The sequence below is a fragment of the Podarcis raffonei genome, chromosome 16 (assembly GCF_027172205.1).
Source record: "Podarcis raffonei isolate rPodRaf1 chromosome 16, rPodRaf1.pri, whole genome shotgun sequence".
NCBI lineage: Eukaryota > Metazoa > Chordata > Lepidosauria > Squamata > Lacertidae > Podarcis > Podarcis raffonei.
In genome coordinates this window covers 7892763-7915587 of record NC_070617.1, presented here as the reverse complement: position 1 = coordinate 7915587, position 22825 = coordinate 7892763, and the positions used below count along the sequence as shown (strand labels likewise).

At 46.6% G+C, this 22825-nt stretch overlaps 1 protein-coding gene across 4 annotated transcripts; it reads left to right on the top strand.

The window, feature by feature from the left end:
- Positions 1-88: 88 nt before the first annotated feature.
- On the top strand, positions 89-21027 carry S100A1 (S100 calcium binding protein A1). 4 transcript variants are annotated; one of them, XM_053368767.1, is made up of 3 exons: positions 89-179; positions 19500-19642; positions 20685-21027. In XM_053368767.1, the coding sequence occupies exons 2-3, from the start codon at positions 19502-19504 to the stop codon at positions 20826-20828; spliced, it is 285 nt and encodes a 94-aa protein (XP_053224742.1). In that variant the 5' UTR covers positions 89-179; positions 19500-19501; the 3' UTR covers positions 20829-21027. The 4 variants fall into 4 exon arrangements, with proteins under 4 accessions (XP_053224742.1, XP_053224740.1, XP_053224739.1 ...); XM_053368765.1 differs by having other exon boundaries at positions 155-179; positions 19453-19642; XM_053368764.1 differs by lacking the exon at positions 89-179 and adding an exon at positions 18085-18205 and having other exon boundaries at positions 19453-19642.
- Positions 21028-22825: the final 1798 nt, after the last annotated feature.

Genomic DNA, 22825 nt, shown 5'->3' with positions numbered 1-22825 from the left:
AGGCTAGACAAACAGACTTCTGTGCTTTCTGACCGGTTGCCGACTTCCCTTCATTGGTGCTCGGAGGTGGGGAGGGTCCGGGGGGAGGGTCCAGACCCGGGTACAAGGCAAGTCCCTCTGGCACCCACCTAGCCCAGACCTGCAGCAGCAGCCGCACACAAGATCCCTCCAGGTTTTAAGTAAGTGGTTTCGATTTAAGGGGATTGGGGAAGGGGCAGCGCTGGGCATGGCTTTCCCCTCGTCTCTGCTCTCCCCAGAAAAGGACATGTGAAACGGAGCCTCAGCGTCTGGGACTTTTTAGCTTAGGGAAGAGGCGAGGGGAAAGGGTGGCTTGACAGAAGTTTACAGAATTACATGGATAACACAGAGAGAGGCTCTTCTCCTCCACAACAGCAGAACTTGCAGGCAAAGCTGAATGTTGGGAGATTCACGACAGTTCACCAGTGGAACTCTCTGCCACAGGAATGCAGTGGTGGCCGGCAACTGGAATGGCTTTAAAAGCGGACCGGGCATATTCGTGGGAATAGAAGGCTATTCATAGCTACTAGCCACATTGGCTACGCTCTGCCTCTGTGGTCCGAGGGAGCAACTGAATGCCAGTTGCCGGAAAACGCAGGAGGGGAGAGGGCTGTTGTGCTTGCGGGTTTGTCGCTGGGAGATACGGTTGGCACCTGCGAAGACAGGACTAGAGAGGGGCTGGTAGTCTGATCCAACAGCGTCTTCTTATGCTGGTCTATCTAGATCAATATTCCCTCTGTCTCCACAGACAGGCAGCTGCGTTCAAGGGTTTCAGACAGGCGGCACTGCCAAAAAGTCAAGTTAAGATCCTAGTCCTCATTGTTCTGAATAAAAAGCTGTACAGTGGTACCTTGGGTTAATTCGTTCTGGAGGTCCGTTCTTAACCTGAAACTGTTCTTAACCTGAGGTACCACTTTAGTGAATGGGGCCGCACAATTTCTGTTCTCATCCTGAAGCAAAGTTCTTAACCCGAGGTACTATTTCTGGGTTAGCGGAGTCTGTAACCTGAAGCGTCTGCAACCTGAAGCGTCTATATTGCTAAGGAAAACAGGAAAGTGCTTTATACCGCACCAGGTCATTTGTTCGTTTGTCTTAACATTTGCTACACTTGGATGTCAGGGTTTCAGGTGAGAGACATTTCAAGACCTGGGACTTTCTGTGGACAAAAGGAGGTGCTTTTCCACTGTGTGACGGCCCTCCCTTAAAGGGCAGCTGAAGCGGTCCAGATGTTTGGAGCACCTATCAGGAAAAGGCAAACACATCTGGTGGGTTAGTTTGGGGGTGGGGGCAGCTGGGTGATGGAGGGGATAGGATGGAAGGTTGATATTATTTTTATTTTCTCTCTCTCTCTCTGCTGGAACGTTGGCACTGCCCAGGGAACGACTGAGAGCCAGCACGTTTAGGAGAGACCAAACAAAGCACTGCACATCTGCACTGTGCGGTTGTGAATCTATGGAACTCGCTGCTGCAGGGTTTTTAATTGTTGTTGTTTTTTTGGTGGATTGTATTATATGGTTTTATGATTGTGCTGTTTTCTCTGTGGCATTAATGCAGTAATAGTACTTGTAATATAATAATAATAATAATAATAATAATAATAATAATAATAATATTCAGTAGTATTTAGCTGTAGCTGCTGTGGGGGTACAGCCTAGCACAAAACGGCTGCAGCATTTGAAAGAGTGAAAATGGCATTCCCACCCCCAATCGGCTGCCCCCCCCAACAGGGAAAAGACACCCACATCAGGGACCACTGTGCTCTCTCACAGAGAGAAGCTCTTTGCACCTCTTCTCTGTCCAGAATGGGAAGATCGAATCCTGGCATATTTAAGAGGGTGCTTTTGGTGTAGGAGAATGAGCCAGTGCAAACAGGAACTGAGCTGGAAGACCAACCCTCCCCCCTCGTGCATTCTGGATTTTGAAAGAGATATTTTGTGGGCACTATTAGACGGGCTGGAGAGCACACGGGCACCTGTGCGTACTATGTGGGCACCTAGTCTCCAAACCAGCCTGCCTCTGTGCCCCCTGGCTGGTGATTAGGTGGTGGTGGTGGTTACTCAGTTTGGCAAGCAAAAGGCACTCTGCACCCGCCCAGAGGCATTTCCTAGATGCAAGCCAGAGTTAAAGGAAGCCCTAATTTTCTCTGATTCGGGTCATCCACCCACAGGTGAACGGGTCTCTCTGAAAAGGTCTGTGGCACTTAATGCCTAGGCAGGGTAACTGTCGGCTACTCCAGAATTGAGATCATCCTCCTTAACTCCAGATCATTAACAAATTGAATAATCCAAGCGCTAGACCGATGTGGCTTCTCTGAGCAAGGAGCGTCTCCCATGATCCCTTCAATGTGCTGAGCTGGCAGTCACCATGGCTGCATGTGTTATGTTGACTCGGCTTCACCATCTGCACCCATGACTCATCTCTGACCCAGAAGATGCTGCAAGCGCAGATCTCTCAACCATGTTGCATATTAGAGAATAAAAGCAAATTGTTCTTCCTGGTAAATTTAGGGAGCCTGCAGCCCTCCAGATGTTGCTGCACTCCCAACCCCTGGCAGCCAGCATGGCCAATGGTCAGAGATGATGGGAAACATAGAATTTTAGACCCTGAGGAACATCTAGTCCAATCCCCTGCAATGCAGGAATATGCAGCTGTCCCGTCCCGGGATCGAACCTGCAACCTTGGCATCATCCAAATCTGGTGCTTGCATTTGAGAATTGCTTTGTGCCCATTGTCCCTTTGCAAGGGACGAGGGAGGGAGAATGAGATGGCTCCCCCTCCCATTAGATGCCCTGCCTACCACCCCTCCAGCTTCAGTAGTTATCAGCCGCCACCAAATGGTAGAATCATAGAATCTTAGAGTTGGAAGGGACCCCGGGTCATCTAGTCCAACCCTCTGCAATGCAGGAATCTCAGTTAATAATAATAATAATAATTCATTATTTATACCCCGCCCATCTGGCTGGGCTTCCCCGGGCACTCTGGGCACCTTCCAACAAAAGATTAAAATACAGTAATGCATCAAACATTCAAAACTTCCCTAAACAGGGCTGCCTTCAGATGTCTTCTAAAAGTCTGGTAGTTGTTGTTCTCTTTGACATCTGGTGGGAGGGCGTTCCACAGGGCGGGGGCCACCACCAAGAAGGCCCTCTGCCTGGTTCCCTGTAACTTGGCTTCTCGCAGTGAGGGAACTGCCAGAAGGCCCTCGGAGCTGGACCTCAGTGTCCGGGTAGAACGATGGGGGTGGAGACGCTCCTTCAGATATACTGGACCGAGCTAAAGCATCCATGACAGATGGCCACCCAACTTCTGCTTCAAAACCTTCAAGGAAGCAGAGTCCACAACCTCCCGAGGGGAGACCTTTCAACTGCTGAACAGCTCTGACAGTCAGAATGTTTTTCCTGATGTTGAAATCAAGTTTGCTCCATCTTCCATGGGACAGCCCTTTAGATATTTGAAGGTGGCTATCCTATCTCCTCCCAGTCTCCTCTTTCCAAGCTAAACATACCCAGGTCCTTCAACCATTCCTCATAAGGCTAGCTACAGAGGTGGATTTAGGGGAGCACAACCGGTTCAGTCACACTGGGCACAGAGCATAAGAGCCCATAAAATATTTGAGGGGAGCGGGGCGGGGCACAAAGTGACGGGCACTGCTATTCAAATGGGGTGTGTGTGTGCTGTGTCTTGTGATCGATTATGTGGAGTGGGGCTTACCTGCCCCCCCATATTTTATTCAAGTTGGCACCCCGGTAGTCAAGAGGTGGGGGTGCTCAATTTGGGGTAACACAGAGTGCTGCCGAAATCTGAGACCCTAAGATCCGCTACTGGAAATTACTTCTGAGTACATGTGGGACACGGGTGGCGCTGTGGTCTAAACCACAGAGCCTAGGGCTTGCTGATCAGCAGGTTGGCGGTTTGAATCCCCTGAGCTCCCATTGCTCAGTCCCTGCTCCTGCCAACCTAGCCGTTCGAAAGCATGTCAGAGTGCAAGTAGATAAATAGGTACCACTCCGGTGGGAAGATAAACAGCGTTTCCGTGCGCTGCTCTGGTTCGCCAGAAGTGCCTTAGTCATGCTGGCCACATGACCCAGAAGCTGTACGCCAGCTCCCTCGGCCAATAAAGCGAGATGAGCGCCACAACCCCAGAGTCGGCCACGACTGGACCTAACAGTCAGGGGTCCCTTTACCTTTACCTTACATGTGTATAACTTTCCAGTGCTTGAACGTTAATCGTATATCAGGGATTTGGGTGTGTGGGTGTATGCTGTGACATTCCAGGCTTGTAACTCTAGTGTCTATAGGCTTATCGCATTTACAAATTTTAAATTTATTGTTGTACATTGTTTTAAATGTTTGTTTTCTTTCTGGGATTGTAACCCCAAGTGTGTTTTATAAGCTGGTCTCCGACTGTAATAAATTATCTATCTACTCCCATGGAGTATATCCCATATATCCATACAGCTATCCCATATATCCAACTCTACCGTTTTATGATTCTATGAAAAGCTGAACATTCGTTCCTCAAACCAGCAAGTGACGTTGGTCTCCCTCCTTGACTTGCTTGTCAATTGATGGCGATGTTTTAGCAAGGAACGCTGGCACCCTTCGCGCAGGCGGCGGTGACCAGGGGTGGGGCGGCCTGTAAATCCACCCCTGGATTTGAGACACTGCTCTTCTTGTGCTTTGACATCAGATCCAGCTCCCGCCGTTCCGACCCACCCCGTGTTCTTGCAAACATCTCGGTCGTTCCACTGCTTCCCCCCCCCCCCCAGTTCCTGTGCACACACAGAGAGAGACGCTTTTCCAAAATCCCACGGGGAAAGGAAGGGGCGAGACTCAGCACCGCTGGTGCTACTGGACCAAGGAACTGAATGAGTTCTCTGTCTTGGCAGAGGGAGAAAAAATACAGTTGTAAACAGCTCCCCTTCTCCCCCTCCCAACCCTCCGTTCCCAACCCCTTCCTGTTCAGAAAGTACCAGAACCGGCTCTGCTATTCAATAAAGTGACACATATGCCTCAGGTGGCAAATGGCAGGGGGACGGCCCCCACCTAACTTCCCTAAACCAGCTTGCTTTGTAACCCTCCATGCTAGCCTGTTGCCTTCAGGTATGGTGAGGGATAATGTCCCACTGCTGGTCTAGAAATAAGACGAAACTGCTAATCTGGTCAGATATTGTACATGGCATTTTTTTGGGAGGGAGGCAATTTTTCCTATGCCTCAGGGAGCAAAATGGCTTGGGCACGATGAGCCATTAGCAATGTAAGAAGGCATATTTTCCTGTCCCACCCTGTGTTTGTCTCACAAAACTGTGCTGTTTGTATTGCTGTCGTACATAAGTTACTGAATTAATTTTATTTATTTATCTATATTTATATTACACTTGTATACTGCCCTTCATCCGAGGATAACAAGGCAGTTCACGGTATATAAACACAAAAATACATCACATAAATGCAAAGGAAGCACAGGGGGAAATAATCAAGTATCGCTTGCAGACTGAGAGCAGAAAATTATAGCAAAGGACTGATCGTATTTGCCAGACTGGTTTGTCTCCTGGACAGGGGACAAGTGAGCAAGCACCAGCAATTTCTGATCCCCATTTTGGTCAGAATTCTCTGACTTCCCTATGAGCCGCTAAGGAGGTACAAATCTGTAAGTCGGTTTCCCATCTCTCCAATTTTAAATTCAGCTCTTCACCTTTCTGCAGAAATTTGCATAGTTTAACCTTCCTGCGGATAGGTTGACCAGGAGGGTACAGCGCACAGTTACTCCACGTTGACCAAACACAACAAGCTTCCGATTTTTGAAATCAAGCCTATGGAAGGATGATATCCTAGACGCTGTGTTGTTGGAAAACGACACCTTTCTAGAAAGCTTATACTGCAGTGAAGAGCTCTGGGTTTTCTCCTCCCCGCCATTAATAATTAGTTCAGACAATATATTATGGCAGCTTTTGAGGGGTCAACAAGATAGATATCAATAGGCTATAATAGGCCTTTCTGGGACAACTAGGTCCTACTCAGAGTAAACCCACCGGTGGGTCTTCTCAGAAGTCCGCTCACCTCTTTATGTGAGGAGTTTCCTTTCGTTTTTGGCTGAGAGACGAAAGGATGTCCGCTCTCTCACCGGGCTGATTTATGATGTTTTTCTTCTCATTAAAGGCTGTTGGAGATTAGCAAGAAGCCTGCATTCAGTCTGATTTATTATCCACACACAAGGCAACACTTTCTACCGCTGCTAAGAACTCTGCTATGGACTCTGCTAAGAGAGCTCTAGTTTTTACTATCGGCACAGGCGTCCATCGGCGCAGCGAAAGGGTGCCGGGCGCCATCTTATCTCACACTTTATTGGTGGGAGGCATTGCGGTCAGGCAACCATGCTCGATAGTTGTCCAGCTTAGGGGTGGACAACCTCACCCCTACGTCATGGCCGGCCATGTTGTGGCCTATTTGAACCCATATACCAAAATACTTTGTGTCAGTGTGTTCTATTGTTCTCCTGGGAACTCTGTGGCTCGAGTGCCTAGGCACATAATAAGTTAAAGCTCTCCATGAGTGGACTGTACATTAAGGTTGCCATATTTCAAAAAGTGAAAATCCAGACGGACACAAATGTTGTTGAGCTTTTTTTTTTTTTTTGCTGCTTTTTTTTTGCAAGATCTCCATTAAAAAGTATATAAATTGGACATCAAGAATCACAAGACAGAGAAACCAGTAGGAGAACACTTCAATCTCCCAGGACATTCTATACAAGATCTCAAAGTAGCTGTTTTACTACAAAAGAATTTCAGAAATAGACTGGAAAGAGAAGCTGCTGAATTGCAACTCATTACCAAACTTAAAACCATGGAGAGACCTGGTCTGAACAAAGACATTGGATTCTTATCTCATTATACATGACAAAGCCATTTTTCACCTTCTCACCCCTTGCTTTTTCCTGTAAGACCTATTGCAGTCGTTAAGAGTCGTCAACAGGCTCATCACAGCTATCTGCCAATCACCCATTCCCACCACCCTTCTGAGTAATACCCCTCCCCACCTTCTCACTATATAGAAGGATCTGGCAACTTCTGTTTCAGTGTATCTGAAGAAGTGTGCATGCACACGAAAGCTCATACCAAGAACTAACTTAGTTGGTCTTTAAGGTGCTACTGAAAGGGAAAAATTTTTTTGTTTTGACTATGGCAGACCAACACGGCTACCTTTCTGTAATTAAAAAGTATGCGTTTTAGCTATTTTTTAGGAAATTCGCCAACCCCCCCCCCCAAAAAAACCCCACTTCAAATAAGGGCTTTCCAGGACATTTTTACCAGTTCTGGAAAATTCTACCCCGACACCATTTTGTCAGGCAAATTCCAGACATATGGCAGCCCTACTGTAGATCAATACACCCCAGAGGGCCAGATTTTGGCCCAGGAGTTGCCAGTTGCCGATAAAGAAAATGTCAGCAACGGCCAGAGAGCTATAATTCTCAGAGTGGTTTAGCAATCAACCCCTCTTCCTAGGGAACTCTGAAAATTTTAGTTCTGTGAAGGGAAGCAGGGCCACCTACTAACGCTCAGCAGCCTTAACAAACAAAAGCTCCCAAGATTATTATTATTTCGGGGAAGGGATATGACTGTTGAAGTGGTATAGGTAAAGGTAAAGGGACCCCGGACCGATAGGTCCAGTCGCGGATGACTCTGGGGTTGCGGTGCTCATCTCGCTTAACCGGGTCATGTGGCCAGCATGACTAAGCAGCTTCTGGCGAACCAGAGCAGCGCATGGAAACACCGTTTACCTTCCCGCTGGAGCGGTACCTATTTATCTGCTTGCACTTTGACTTGCTTTTGAACTGCTAGGTTGGCAGGAGCAGGGACTGAGCAACGGGAGCTCACCCCATTGCGGGGATTCGAACCGCCGACCTTCCGATCGGCAAGCCCTAGGCTCTGTGGTTTAGACCACAGCACCACCCGCGTCCCTTGAAGTGGTATAATCCTCCGTTAAATGTACAGTGCGCAGTGTGACCGTGATGTGCCGCCGTGCCCCGATACCACAGGATACCACTGTGCTTTTCTTAAAAAAACCGAAACCTTTTACATGTACATCATAAAAGAAAATAAATCAAGGGCCATGTGTAAGGCTGTGTGGAAGTGGGAACATTCCAGAACGTTCCGTTCTGGAAAAATGACAAGGCTCCATTGCACAGCGCCGCAGCGCAATTACACAATTACACAACTGTTTGGGGACAGGAAGCCAGAGAGAAATATTAGACCGTGGAGGAATTCGGAGAGCGATGGAATGCTGGCAGGTCTCTGGAGCATCACTGGTCCACGCCTTAAACTCTTGCAAAATCAGCTGATGTTCTCGGTGGCAAATGCCTGGGAAGCAGTAGAGATAACAGCACACGTCGCCCACTAGTGGCCGATGACCGGTACTTTAATGCAAAGCTGGGCCAAACATTTCACGACCTTTCTGGTAGAATTTGATGTGCTTCTTCTTTTTTTAATTATTAAGGCCCTTGTCTACTCATCGAAGGCCATTTTGTAGACTATTCGTGGAATATCCTCCACATTCTCTGTGCGCATGCCTGCCATTTCCCCTCACCATTTCCAGAGCATTGTGGGGGAATACAAAATGGCGGCCGGCTTGCCAACTCAGAAGCAGAACCAACCAAGGTGTGCTCGTGTTGGCAATCTGGAATTTGCCCTTGGTTTCATGCTCTGGCTAGTCATTGTTCAAAATGGCATGCAAGCAACCATATATATCACAGTGATTCACTATGTTGACTATAACATATCTGTGTGGTGAGGTAAGCCAGGAGCAGATTCAACTCCCACAATCTGTCAATATTATTATGATTATTACAGTGGTACCTCGGGTTACATACGCTTCAGGTTACATACGCTTCAGGTTACATACTCTGCTAACCCAGAAATAGTGCTTCAGGTTTAGAACTTTGCTTCAGGATGAGAACAGAAATTACGTGGTGGCAGCAGGAGGCCCCATTAGCTAAAGTGGTGCTTCAGGTTAAGAACAGTTTCAGGTTAAGAACGGACTTCCGGAACGAATTAAGTACTTAACTCGAGGTACCACTGTATTATCATTATCATTATCATTATCATTATCATTATTTCATTGATTAATAAGCCATGTTTCTGCCGAGGCATCCAAGATGGTTTACAATTTTAAAGTACTAAGACAAATGATAAAGCATGTAAAATTAGCGGGGGGGGGGCTTTACAATCTGACTGGAGCAAGCCCTGATGTTGTCAGACCCGCCAAGTGTCCCTGTTTTCCAGGGACAGTCCTGGATTTACAGAATCTGTCCCAGTTTCTGATTTCTTAACCCTGCAATGTCCCACTTTTCATTAGGACGTCCCTATTTTCATCAGAAAAATGTTGGAGAGTACAGAGTTATGTGACCCCCCCTGAATAGATAAATATCTATACAACCCTTAGAAGACATCTGAAAGCAGCCCTGTAGAGGGAAGGTTTATTTAAGGTTTCATGTTTTATTATGTTTTTATATATTTTGGAAGCCACCCAGTGTGGCTGGGGCAAACCACTAGGATGGGTGCTGTATAATAATAATAATAGTAATCACTAGTAATACTACAACTGTGGAATTGGACATCCCTATTTTCATTGGAGAAAAGTTGGAGGGTGTGTGTGTGTTTTGTGCCTGACTGCTTCACATTCTCCTTCGCCAGACCAGAGAAGTAAAATCTTGGCTGCCAGAATAGCCTGACGACGATGTCATGAGTCCCAACTGTTTTATAAGGCGATGGGGCAGGATGGGGTGGGGAGCAAAGAGAGACAGTAGCAAATGCAGCCCCACCAAACGAAGGGGCTTTTGCGTGTAATGGTACCACAAACTCGGAGGCAACGGAGAAAGCCAAGATGAGGCAGATTTGCAGAAAGCAGAACGGAACATATCACCACATGTGGTGGCCGTGGATCTTTTACACAAATATAGTGGAAGGTGATCATTAGAATAACAGCAACAGTATTGAAATATGAAGTTCCCTTAGATCCGGTATTGATAGGGCAGAACTATATGTCACCTATCCTAAAGAAATAACATAAGGAACAGGCCTCCTATCTGCAAATACCTGTAAGAATGTTAATGGCTCAAAACTGGAAAGTTCCATTACTCCCTTCGTGGAAAGAATGTCCTAAGAAACTTTGGGATTTGGCTGTAATAGGAAGAATAACACCCAAGAGTGAAAACTGCAAGGGACTCTAGAAATAAATTATGGGGAAACAGGTTGCCCTTTAATACAATATTGTATTAAGAAAATAATGACCTTCCATAAAAGCTAATTCAAGTAGTTTTTGTCTTTCTCTTTTTAGAAAAAAATGTTGTTTTACGTTGCCGTATTTTATTGCAGCATATTAAGGATCTGAAGGCTTTTTTCTCAAGCAGCTTTGTTGATTATTTTAATTACAGTCAAATGGTTATATCTATCTAAAATAAACAAATTTGCAGTTGGGGACCTGCTAATATAGAGAATGGTGAGAAGAGTGATTGTAGAGTCTGAAACACCGTAGAGAGCCTGGGTGGAGCAGAAGGTGCATGTGAAACTTTGTACGGCAATAGAAACTTTACCATTCAGCCTTGCAGGAACCTGTGTAATGCAGTGGTCAAAGGAGACATGGACTCAAAAAGGTTGAAAACCTCTGATATAATGCAAAGAGACTCAGACCTCCCCTCGATAAGAGTCTCGCCAAATCTGATTTGACTCCTACCAGGCTGCTAGAACCAAGGGCAGAGGTTGTCTGTGTGTCCACCAGCACCTCTTAAGACAGCCATTTTGCATTATGCCACGCTCCTGTGGCATCCATTTTGTGACATGCCACATCCACGCAGACGCCATTTTGTGAGCGGCACCCACGGCAATAGCTCGGAATTTTAAAATGGTGCCCTCTATCCCGAAAACGTTGGCAACGCCTGGACTAGGGCAGCAACTAGGAAACTCAAGGAGGCTAAAGCATCATCATCATTATGAATAATAATCACCATTAAGAATAATGAGCAGGAAGGCACATGAGGCCACCGACTTGCTGAAGCCTGGGCCTGGTCAGTGTCTGGATGGACAGGAACAATATGGTTTCTGACATGGAGTAAAAAGCAGGATATAAATGCAAGCAAACAAATAAATGAAATCAATACATATGATAGGCTATTACAAAGCTACTCCTGTGCCTTCAAATTAGACTACTGTACTGAATATTGTAGGGACGCGGGTAGCGCTGTGGGTTAAACCACAGAGCCTAGGACTTGCTGATCAGAAGGTCAGTGGTTCGAATCCCCATGACGGGGTGAGCTCCCATTGCTCGGTCCCTGCTCCTGCCAACCTAGCAGTTTGAAAGCACGTCAAAGTGCAAGTAGATAAATAGGTACCGCTCCAAGGGGGAGGTAATCAGTGTTTCCGTGCGCTGCTCTGGTTCGCCAGAAGCGGCTTAGTCATGCTGGCCACGTGACCCGGAAGCGGTACGCCGGCTCCCTCGGCCAATAAAGCGAGATGAGTGCCGCAACCCCAGAGTCGGCCACGACTGGACCTAATGGTCAGGGGTCCCTTTACCTTTACCTTACTGAATATTGTGTTTCGTTTTTTTCTCTTGTATACACAATGCTTGGCTCATGGGCTGCCGTAGCTTGGGTTTTGAATGTCTTATGTGATTTTTCAATTTCGTTGTTCTGTATGGGACAATGAGAATAAAGATTATCGTATTGTAGGTAATTATTCCCCCCACTGCAAGTTCCCAAACCCTGTTGTTGGTCAGGCTCCGTCCCCAGTGCGGCCATGTTGAGCCTAGCTCTGCCCCCACGAGCCGCCATTTTGCACCAGGCCCCCCCACCCCAACAAAGTTGATCCCGCAACTCTGAAGCCTTCCCACGCTTTGCTAAAAAAATGTGCCCAGCCCTGAGTTTTGCCACACCCCTGGGGTGCCCTCGACGTTTCCCCACACGGCAGCCGACTGAGAACTGCAGCCCCACCTGCCCTGAGCTGACTTTGCCTCATGTGTGTGCCCAGGGTGGCATGAAACATCGTGACTTATGCCTGAGAACAAGGATGCCAAATCCAGCTCCGGAGGAGGAAAAGGCACAATAACACAATGCATGATTAATGGTCTTCCCCTTACATCATTAATGCCAGGACGGTTTATTCTTGCTGCAAGCTCCAGGTCTTGAAACCGGACCCGAGGCGTGTGGGTGGGTTGTGGTTTTTTTGTTTATTGTTTATTTCCAGTTGGGCTTTGCTTATCCCGGCTCCAGGCCCGGAATCCGGTTTCGGGTCTTCTCTGTTTCCGCGGCAACCATTGAGGGCAGCGCGTTTTCATTCAACAAGGGCCCTTTCTCATCCCTGCGCAACCCAGAGTCAGGTGGGCCCGGATCCGTCACCCGAGCAGACTCCTCTGACAGCACCCTTTGTCCGATAGGAAGCTGGCAGAGACACCCGATCGCGGGCCCTCCTTATCGAGAGGATGGGTTACAGGTCCCCGGACAATGCCACCGTTACGGCAGAAACCGTACTCGCGGTATTAATAGACCGGGCGCTGACCAAAAAAAAAACCTCTCAGGAGTCGCGCCCGGCCAACGTGCCACTGCCGAGATTTCGCAGGATGATTTCGGTCTGATGCCGGCATGCCCAAATATCCTGGGGTGTGTTTTTTTGGGAGGGGGTTCTTCTTTGACCGTTGGAAGAAAATTTGAAGACATCTTTGAAGAAACAAACTCTTTTTAAAAAGAGCTAAAATGTTGGTGCAGGCAAGCGGAAACAGAAACACATATATTACATATAGTTCACAGAGTCGAGGACTCATAGAGAGAGCCACTGGTAGGAGTTTCAGACTAGGACCTGGGAGAGATCGGGGTTCAAATCCCCCCAATTTGGCCCTGAGAAGTTCATTTGAGGGACCTTGGGCCAGTCGCTGCTCTCATCCTAACCTACTTTGCAGGGTTGTTTTGGGGGTTAAATGAAGAGGTGGGAGGACCATGCATGCCACCTTAAGCTCTTTGGGGTATAAATGCAATTTATAAAATAAAACTGTATTGAGTTATATTGTTTACATGAGGTGTATCACCTCAGCTAGAAAGGTTATCGATTTAGATAATTCAGGTACGACATCTTTTCTTACATTTATCTGCCATGCAATAAAAAGGTAAAGGGACCCCTGACCATTAGGTCCAGTCGTGACCAACTCTGGGGTTGCGGCGCTCATCTCGCTTTACTGGCCGAGGGAGCCGGAGTACAGCTTCCGGGTCATGTGGCCAGCATGACTAAGCCGCTTCTGGCGAACCAAAGCAGCGCACGGAAATGCCGTTTACCTTCCCGCCAGAGCGGTACCTATTTATCTACTTGCACTTTGACTTGCTTTTGAACTGCTAGGTTGGCAGGGGCAGGGACCGAGCAACGGGAGCTCACCTCGTCGCGGGGATTCGAACCGCCGACCTTCTGATCAGCAAGTCCTAGGCTCTGTGGTTTAACCCACAACGCCACCCATGTCCCTAGCAATCCTAGGTCTACTTACCGAGTAGGTCTTAGAGAAAAGGCAAGGAAGGGGGAACATGAGAGATGAGCTGTCCGAAATTATGCATGTTGTGAAGACAGCGGATAAGTTTTTCCTCCCTCTTGCATCGTACTAGAACTCAGGCACAGCCAGTGAAGTCAAATGTTGGGTAGATCCGGGACAGACAAAACGAAGGACTTCCCCTTTTCATGCTCCCACAAAAGGCAACAATGGCCACCAACTTGCAACAGCTTTAAAAGAAGATTAGGAAGTTAGCTTAGCTGCAGCGGCTAATGTTCTGTCAACCGCAGGAGGGGAGAGTTGATGTTGTCCTCAGGCCTGGCTTGCAAGCTTCCCAGGGTCATCTGGTTGACCCTTAGGCCGCAGAGGCTGCTCCATTAGGGTAAATGGGTCACTGCCATGGCTTCTTACTCACAGGGTGACCCTGGCTGTCAGCTTCCTCCTCCTGCTTAGTCTCAGGGTTGCCCCTGGTAGAACTCAGCAGGGAGGAAGAGAAAGGATGGGACCGTTGGCTCTCTGGTGCCACCTACTGCTGGGCTCCCTGCCTTCCGCCCTACTAGTTCCAACAGCAACCACTTGAGCTCTAAGGACAGGACAACGGACTAGATGGGCCTGATCCAGCACAGCTTTTCAATGCTCTTATTGAACTCATAGTTCGGAGTAAACATGGGTAGGATCAGGACCGGCGTTAGCAACCGGCTTCCAGATGTTAACGGAGAAATATGAGGGCTCCCTTGGACAAAAACAACCAAGGGCACCAACCAGGAATACCAGAGCAAACAGCAGCCAGTAGGCTTGGTCTTTATTGAAAACTGTCGCAACAGCACTCCCACCTGCTACCAGGTGAAACAAGATGGAAGCCCCGTACAAAGAGAACCCGAATTTTTATTAGCTGCTAATCCCCACGTTAACGGTAAAGGGACCCCTAACCATTAGGTCCAGTTGCGGATGACTCTGGGGTTGCGGCGCTCATCCTGCTTTATTGGCTGAGGGAGCCGGCGTACAGCTTCCAGGTCATGTGGCCAGCATGACTAAGCCGCTTCTGGCGAACCAGAGCAGCGCACGGAAATGCCGTTTACCTTCCCGCTGGAGCGGTACCTATTTATCTACTTGCACTTCGTGCTTTCGAACTGCTAGGTTGGCAGGAGCAGGGACCGAGCAACGGGAGCTCACCCCATTGCAGGGATTTGAACCGCCGACCTTCTGATCAGCAAGCCCAAGAGGCTCATTGGTTTAGACCACAGAGCCACCCGTGTCCCTAATCCCCATGTTACACCCCGCCCTAAACGGCATCACTAAAACATCATGATTACATCATGAAAGGGGAGGTCTGGTGGCAGTAATCTGAGCATCCTGGACCCTGCCCCATGACTCCCCTTGCCCTCCATCACACACCCATCAAGTGAAACAAAAGAGTTATTTACATTTCCCTGTTTCCCAACCAAGTTAATCCCACCCTTTTGTCTTCATCTGGGTTTGTTATTTCTGGAATGGCTACCTGTCTGGCACTCAGGTATCAGGATGCCAGGAATTATCACTCAGGCAGAGGGGGTGCTGCGTAGCTGAGCTCACATGTCTATATGAATTTCTGAAGTTTTCCCAGCGAGTCAGTACATAGATACATTTGTCAGTGAATTGTTACGTTTGGTATTGTGCAGCAGAGGCCCTTGAATAGATAGATAGGAAGAAACTGTGACAAAGTGTTTTGTGGGGACAAATTACAAAAGTCACAAAAGTGTGCTGATTTTGGTAGTGGGATGCATGTGCATGATATCTGCTGGAGGGCCAACCCCCCCCAACCTATACATAAATTCCTGCCACACTACAGCAGGCGCTAAGACCCCAGGTGGGCCCACCACCAGCTGCCCCTAGCACACATTGGGCGGTTGGGTCTATGAGCTGCCATTTCAGTTTCCCAGAATGCCCCTGAGTGGCCCTGGGGCATTGTGGGCCATTAAAACGCCAGGTCCTGGCCTCACTTTGACATCACTGGTTCCCAGTGAGCCCCTCAGGGCTCCCCAGGTGGAGAACCGCCCCTGCCTAGGATTGAGCTGATAGTCTGAGTGGAGGAAGAGAAGTACCCTGGCTTCTGCACACTTGAACATTTGGGTGCCACGTAGCATGAGGCTTCCTTTTCGAGCTTTCAATGTAACCTAGAGGACAACTGCGCTCTTTGATCGGGCCAAGGAGCAAACAAATATAGCGGGCGATGGAGGGAGAAGAACTTCCAGCAGCGGTCAAGTATAACAGAGAAATACATCTGTGAAAACAAGGACAAGGATTTGCTTTGTGTATTGACCACGGGAGTTGCAGAACCCCAGCCTTTTTCCAGTTGTGGGTTTTTGGGGCTCCCACAGGGCAGATTTTATTCCCTAGCCTTTTATATATATATATATATATATATATATATATATATATATATATATATATATATATTGATTTTCCAACATGAATTAAAACACATTACAACTCACAATACATAGACAAACAAACATATAAACACGTATAATTTCATAACCTCTTTTTCTTAAGCCTTATTTCAACGACTTCCCCGTGCCTCTCTTTTCTGCATCCCTATTTTAAACTTTTTCAGCAACCCCTGATTTCAATTACTTATAATTCACTTTCTTTAATCCTTTTTCTCTTACCCAATCATTTACCGCTGCAATTCTGTTTTACATTACCCATGACATTTTAGCACTCATTAATTTTACAACAGTTCTTAAGATAAACTTTATATTTCTTCCAATCTTCTTCCACCGTCTCTTTTCCTTGGTCACGGATTCTGCCAGTCATCTCAGCCAGTCCCATGTAGTCTATCACCTTCGTCTGCCACTCTTCCAGCGTGGGTAGTTCTTGTGTCTTCCAATACTTGGCTAAAAGAACTCTTGCTGCTGTTGTAGTATACATAAAAAACGTCCTATCTTTCCTTGACACCAATTGGCCCACCATGCCCAGGAGAAAAGCCTCTGGTTTCTTATGAAAGGTACACTTAAGAACCTTCTTAATTTCATTATAGATCATTTCCCAGAAGACCTTAATCCTTGGGCACGTCCACCAAAGGTGGTAGAAAGTACCTTCCGTTTCATTGCATTTCCAGCATTTATTATTGGGCAAATGATAGATTTTTGCAAGCTTGACTGGAGTCATGTACCACCTATAAATCATTTTCATAATATTCTCTCTTAAGGCATTACATGCCGTAAACTTTATTCCGGTGGTCCATAACTGTTCCCAGTCAGCAAACATAATATCATGACCAATGTCTTGTGCCCATTTAATCATAGCTGATTTAACCGTTTCATCCTGTGTATTCCATTTCAACAGCAAGTTGTACATTCTTGACAAATTCTTAGTATTGGGTTCTAACAATTCTGTTTCTAATTTTGATCTCTCCACCTGAAAGCCAATTTTCCTGTCTTGTTTGAATACTTCATTTATCTGGTAATAATGAAGCCAGTCTCTTACTTTAGACTTCAATTTCTCATAACTCTGTAGTTTCACTTTCCCCCCCTCTTGTTCTATAATTTCCCAATATTTTGGCCATTTAGATTCCATATTAAGTTTTTTCACTTCCTTAGCTTCCATTGGTGACAGCCACCTAGGGGTTTTATTTTCCAACAGATCTTTATACCAAATCCAAACATTATATAGTGCTTTCCTAACAATATGGTTTTTGAAACCTTTATGAGTTTTTACCTTGTCATACCATATATATGCATGCCAACCAAACCTATTATTAAACCCTTCCAGATCCAAAATGTCTGTGTTCTCAAGAAGTAGCCAGTTTTTCAGCCAGCAAAAAGCCGCTGATTCATAATACAGTTTTAAGTCTGGCAGGGCAAACCCCCCTCTTTCTTTTGCATCAGTTAATATCTTAAATTTTATTCTGGGCTTTTTGCCCTGCCAGACAAATCTAGATATATCTTTCTGCCACCTCTTGAAACAGTCCATTTTGTCCACAATCTGCAATGTTTGAAACAAAAACAACATTCTCGGCAAAACATTCATCTTAATAACAGCAATTCGGCCTAACAAGGAAAGTCTCAAATTTGACCATATTTCTAAATATTTCTTAATTTCTGTCCAACATTTCTCATAATTATCTTTAAATAAGTTCACATTCTTAGATGTCAAATTAATCCCCAGGTATTTCACTTTCTTTGCTACCATTAATCCGGTTTCACTATGAAACCTCTCTCTTTCAGCAGCTGTTAGATTTTTCTCCAATACCTTCGTTTTCTGTTTATTCAGCTTAAAACCTGCTACTTGACCAATTTATTCGCTAGCCTTTTGGGGGAGCGACACAGTTCCCCATCAAAAAGCGTGAGGGTTCTATGGATCGTGTATTCAGCAGGGAGTAAAAAGGGGGGAAAAGGACTCCTGTTTGCATAGGATGAGAATTTTTCCACTGTATTCAGTCTTTCCCTGGGCTTAGAGGCTCCATCTGGGTGTGGTGGAGAGACTCCTGCCTAATCCGGCACCCACCCTGCCCCTTTAAATTTGGACACTGCCTGCCCGGTGAGCTCCCAGCCAGATTGTCCAGCTGCCGGTATCGGTTTCTTCCTTTGGGGGAGGGCGCGGGGATCGTATTTAAAGCCACTGACCAGCTATTTTGGACTCGCTTTGTCAGAGGCAGCTGCGACGCACAGAACCGAGGACAGAAATAAAGGTGAGGGTGATGATTTTGGGGTTGCGCCCGCACAGGTGAGGGTGGGAGGCAGGTGTGGTGGGAGCAGGCGAGGGCAAGGGTTTTCGAAGCCAGGAACAGGTGGCCCCAACCTTTAAGCGACTGTAAAACTGGAAATGCAAGAGTCTTCTTGTGCCATTTAGTTGATTGCAATTATACCCCCACCCGCTCGAGGAGTTGAGGATGGCCAATGCAGTCTTCCCCATCTCCCTTTATATCTTCCCAACAAGCCTGCAGTGCTAGTTACACTGACAGAGTGACTGGCCCAAAGCCGACAAGTTGGCAGGGGGATTTGAACCTGGGTTTATCCAGCCCTAGTCCAACACACTAATATCCACAGAGCTATAGGAGCATGCCTGCCCTTTCCCTGTCGCTGTGCTTTATGCCTGGGACTGCTGTCCAGAATGCCAACATGGCGGAGCCTCTCTCTCTTACTTTGGACCTCTCTTCCTTGATTCAAAACTCCTGAAGCGCAGCCTGAGAATACGGGTGGGAAATTATCTGTGTACACACCATACGTTTAAAGCATATTCCCTGCCCACCCCCCACCCCCCCAAGAATCCTGGAGACTGTCCTTTGCCCTTCACTGAGCTACAACTCCCAGCGCCCTTAAACTACAGTTCTCAGGATTGGGTGGCGTCATGTGCTTTAAGCATGCTTCAAATCTACAGTGTATTTCTGACTACAGAAAGGAGTCGGCGGGAGGTTTGGGAGAGGTAAAAGGAAGTACTTCTTCGTGCGGTGCAGTTAAACTACGGAACTCGCTGCCACAGGAGGCAGCGAGTTGCATGGCTTTAAGAGAGGACTGGATAAATTTGTTGAGGATAAGGCCACTGATGGCTATGCTCTGCATCCATATACGGAGGCAGCAAATCTTCTGGATACCAGTGGCTAGAAACCATAGGAGGGGAGAGGGCTCTTGTGTTCGAATCCTGCTTGAGAGCTTCCCATTATGGCATCTGCCTGGCCACTGTGAGAAACAGGACTAGATGGGCCATTGGCCTGATCCAGAAGGCTCCTGTTCTTATATCATGGGGTGGGTGGGTGGGTTTTCCCACCTTGAGAAACAGGACTAGATGGGCCATTGGCCTGATCCAGAAGGCTCCTGTTCTTATATCATGGGGTGGGTGGGTGGGTTTTCCCACCTTGAGTGACATTTCCTGGCTGTGTGTTAATGGCTGCATGCATGCACCCAGGGAGTTTGATGGTCAACTTCCATTCCTCCACAGGGTCGGTTCTTTTATCGGACTTCTCTCCTCCTCTAACACCACCGCAGAAATGACGTCGCAGCTGGAGAGCGCAATGGACGGCCTCATCTCTGTCTTCCACAGCTACTCGGGCAAGGAGGGCGACAAGTACAAGCTGAGCAAGAAGGAGCTGAAGGACCTGCTGCAGAACGAGCTCGGCTGCTTCCTGGAGGTATGGAAAGTTTTAATGGGGAAATGGAATGGAGTAATCCCTGAGGAGGGCAAGCCCGACTGGCCGGCGCAGCGATAATGGACCTCTCCGCAGCACACAAGTCCGGCATTGGGTGGATTTAAACTTGCTCTGCCGCCATTCGTGCATGCCTTTCTTGGGTTCTGTTCGCGTTGCATGTCAATGCAAACTGGTTTACTTATAAAGGATAGTTCTATCGGTGCTTCTTTGCCAATACAGTGAAATAGATCTTCCATGTTCAAGGGTAGTTTGCTGCAGAAAACCAGGTATTTGAACAGCACCAGGAACTTTCTGCTAGTCCTGTTAAATATTTTGGAATGCTGTTTGTTTGCTATGCATTCGGACACATCTTACAATAATGTAACCAAATTTTGAATGGGGTTTCCTGAGATCCAGGAGCAGGTTTTTTGCCTATGTTTGAATCAAGATGGATTGCTGAATCCTTCAAAGCTGTGCTCATTCTAACCAAATTTTGCGTGATGGTTCCAGAGATCAAGAAGAAGGTTTTTCTTCTAAGTTTGGATGCAGCCATTTTGCAACCTATGTTTGGGTGCCATTTTGATTCAAGATGGCAGGCTGAACCTTTCGAAAATGTACCGATTTTAACCACTGTTTTCCAAACCGCTCTCATATTTTTGGTTCCTGGGAATTCCCAAGCAATGCTGCGTATGGGACTGCTAGCATACAATCTTCCTGCATAACATAAAGATGTTAGGAAGTCAAAGCACAGCTCCCATTGGATGATTTGTAGAGCAGCATCACAATCCTGGATTTGCAGGAAGTCAGAGCAGGGTAGGGGAATGGGATAGAAGGCAGGTTCTTAAATGGTTTCTATACAACAGCAGAGGTTTGAATAAAGCAGAGAGGGAGAGATACGGAGTAGCTGCGAGAACATGGGAGTGGGTTTGATGGAGCTGTGAATACATGGGGCAGGGAGTAAGTGGGGCTGGCGAGCGATGCAAACAGAAGCAGTAGTAAAACAACACAATTGTAAAAAACGAACCCCTTCTCTCCTGTGTTGCAGGCCCAGAAGGACACAGAAGCAGTGGACAAGATCATGCACGACCTGGATGAGAACGGCGATGGGGAGGTCGATTTCCAGGAATTCGTGGTCCTGGTGGCAGCCCTCACTGTGGCTTGCAACAACTTCTTCTGGGAGAACTCCTGAGGGGCTTGAAGCCCTGGCGAGCCACGGAAGCAGCTGCTTTGCCAAGCCTGGCATGGCACCCCTCTTGCCGTCTCCTTCCGGGTCCCCCTCCTAGCCTCCTTGGCTTCTCCCTCCAGCCTGGAGGAAAGAGAGCACCTTTCAGTGCCATGTAATCGCTCGCCGAGACAACGCTGCTTAATAAAAGCCATCCCCCACCCAACCCTTTGCTGGTGGTCTGGTCTGCTTTTCTTGCAGGGGAAAGTGGGGAGGAGCAGATGTGGGGATGGGCCAACCACCTCCGGTTCCAGGATTGGGACCTTTCTACTCAGCTATCCACGCAAGGGCTGAAACTAAAAAAACAGAAAAATTCTATTTCACTTCTAGCGCTGATGACACCAACTGATGTGGCCAGTGTTGTTAAAATAAATATGCCCACGAATGTCACTAGCCTACCATTAATTTTACTGGCCTGCAAAAACATTTTACTTAGAAGCCCACTCTTCAACCAGCATGGAAATGTTGGCTACAAGCCTTGTAGGGGTTTTTTCTTTTTACCAGCCTGCTGTCAAGCAGATTGAGCAATAAGTTTCTGCTGTGCTGGCCTGCATAATTTGTGTGTGTGTGTGTGTGTGTGTGGTCGTGGAGGAAGGTCATGTGTATGTGACTAACATAACAGAGTAAACCAGTATCTCTGTGACCTTAGTCACTGAAAATAAAGATATGGTTTCATTGGTGATTAACAACATCCTTCCAGGATACAGGACAAACTTATCCAAACTGCTCTTTGATGCATTAAAAATCATCTAAAAAGGTGTCCCGATTAATATATATATATATATATATATAGGGTACTTTTTTGTTACTCAAAATAGATTAAACTTTGTTGCAGCTCTAACTTTACTACAAACAAAACAAAACCAGAGAAATGTTCACTGCAGCAAGGGATTGGCTGACTCATATATTGCGCCCAAGATTTTTCAGCACCTTCCATCTTCAAAGCTGCAATCCTACCCAATTTCCCAAAAAGGTGAGGTTCCATTCGATTCAATGGGACTAAATTCTGAGCAGACTTCTACATGATAGTGCTGTAAGGCTACACTGCACACTGTGGAATTCATCTCATTAAATTCAGTGACATTTACTTCTGAGGAAACCTGGCTAGGATCTGCAGGAAGTGAAGAAAACCTTGATCTGGGAGTGGAAGAGCATCTCTCTGATGACTGCCACCTTGTGGTCAATCAATAAATACAACCAATAAATGATACACCATGATCCCATGCATCTTTACTCTTAAAAGGGATATTGTAAAGCTGGAAAAGTTTCAGAAAAGAACAACCCAAATGATCAACTCCTCTACTAGGAAAGGTTACATTTAGAGCTTTTTTATTTTAGGGGGGAAAGGCAAGTAAAGTTGGGGAGACATGATAGAGGTGCTTAAGATTATGGGCTGCATACACTGTTGGTTTTAAAGGATAATAGAAATGGTAAAAGGAGAATTCCTCGGATGCATAGATCCAGGTTTGGGGCAGGTACTCTTTGGTGAGAGAGCCCCAGCAGAGATTTAAATTAAAACCACAAAACAGGCAGGAAAGTAAAGTGTGGGAATATAAGGTGTTGGGCCTTTAAAATATCCTCTCCTAAGACACTTTCAGAGTTCCCAATTTCCCTTAGCACAGAAAAAGCCCATGTGTTTGAGAAGTTAATAAAGACTCAGGACAGACAAAATAAAGACCTCCTTCACACAGCACATAGCTAAAACGATGAAAATTGCTCCCACAAGATGCAACAGCAGCCACCAATTTGGATGGCCTTAAAACAGGGAATAAGGTGATCCATGGCTACTAGCCACAATGGTTCTATCTCCATAGTATATACACAAAGTATCAAATGTGGTGACAGTAATAATAATGCAACAAAACAACACCACAAACTGGCTTATGAGTATAAAACCAAATTTACTAGAATAACAACTAGAATAGACTTGTAACCATTCAAGCAACAAACATACTAAGGTGCCA

What these genes read in the sequence shown, in the direction of transcription:
- S100A1 (XM_053368767.1), top strand. Translation starts at nt 19,502, where the DNA reads ATGACGTCGCAGCTGGAGAGCGCAATGGACGGCCTCATCTCTGTCTTC. An exon ending in AGCTCGGCTGCTTCCTGGAG is followed by an intron (nt 19,643 to 20,684) that starts GTATGGAAAGTT and finishes CCTGTGTTGCAG; the next exon opens with GCCCAGAAGGACACAGAAGC.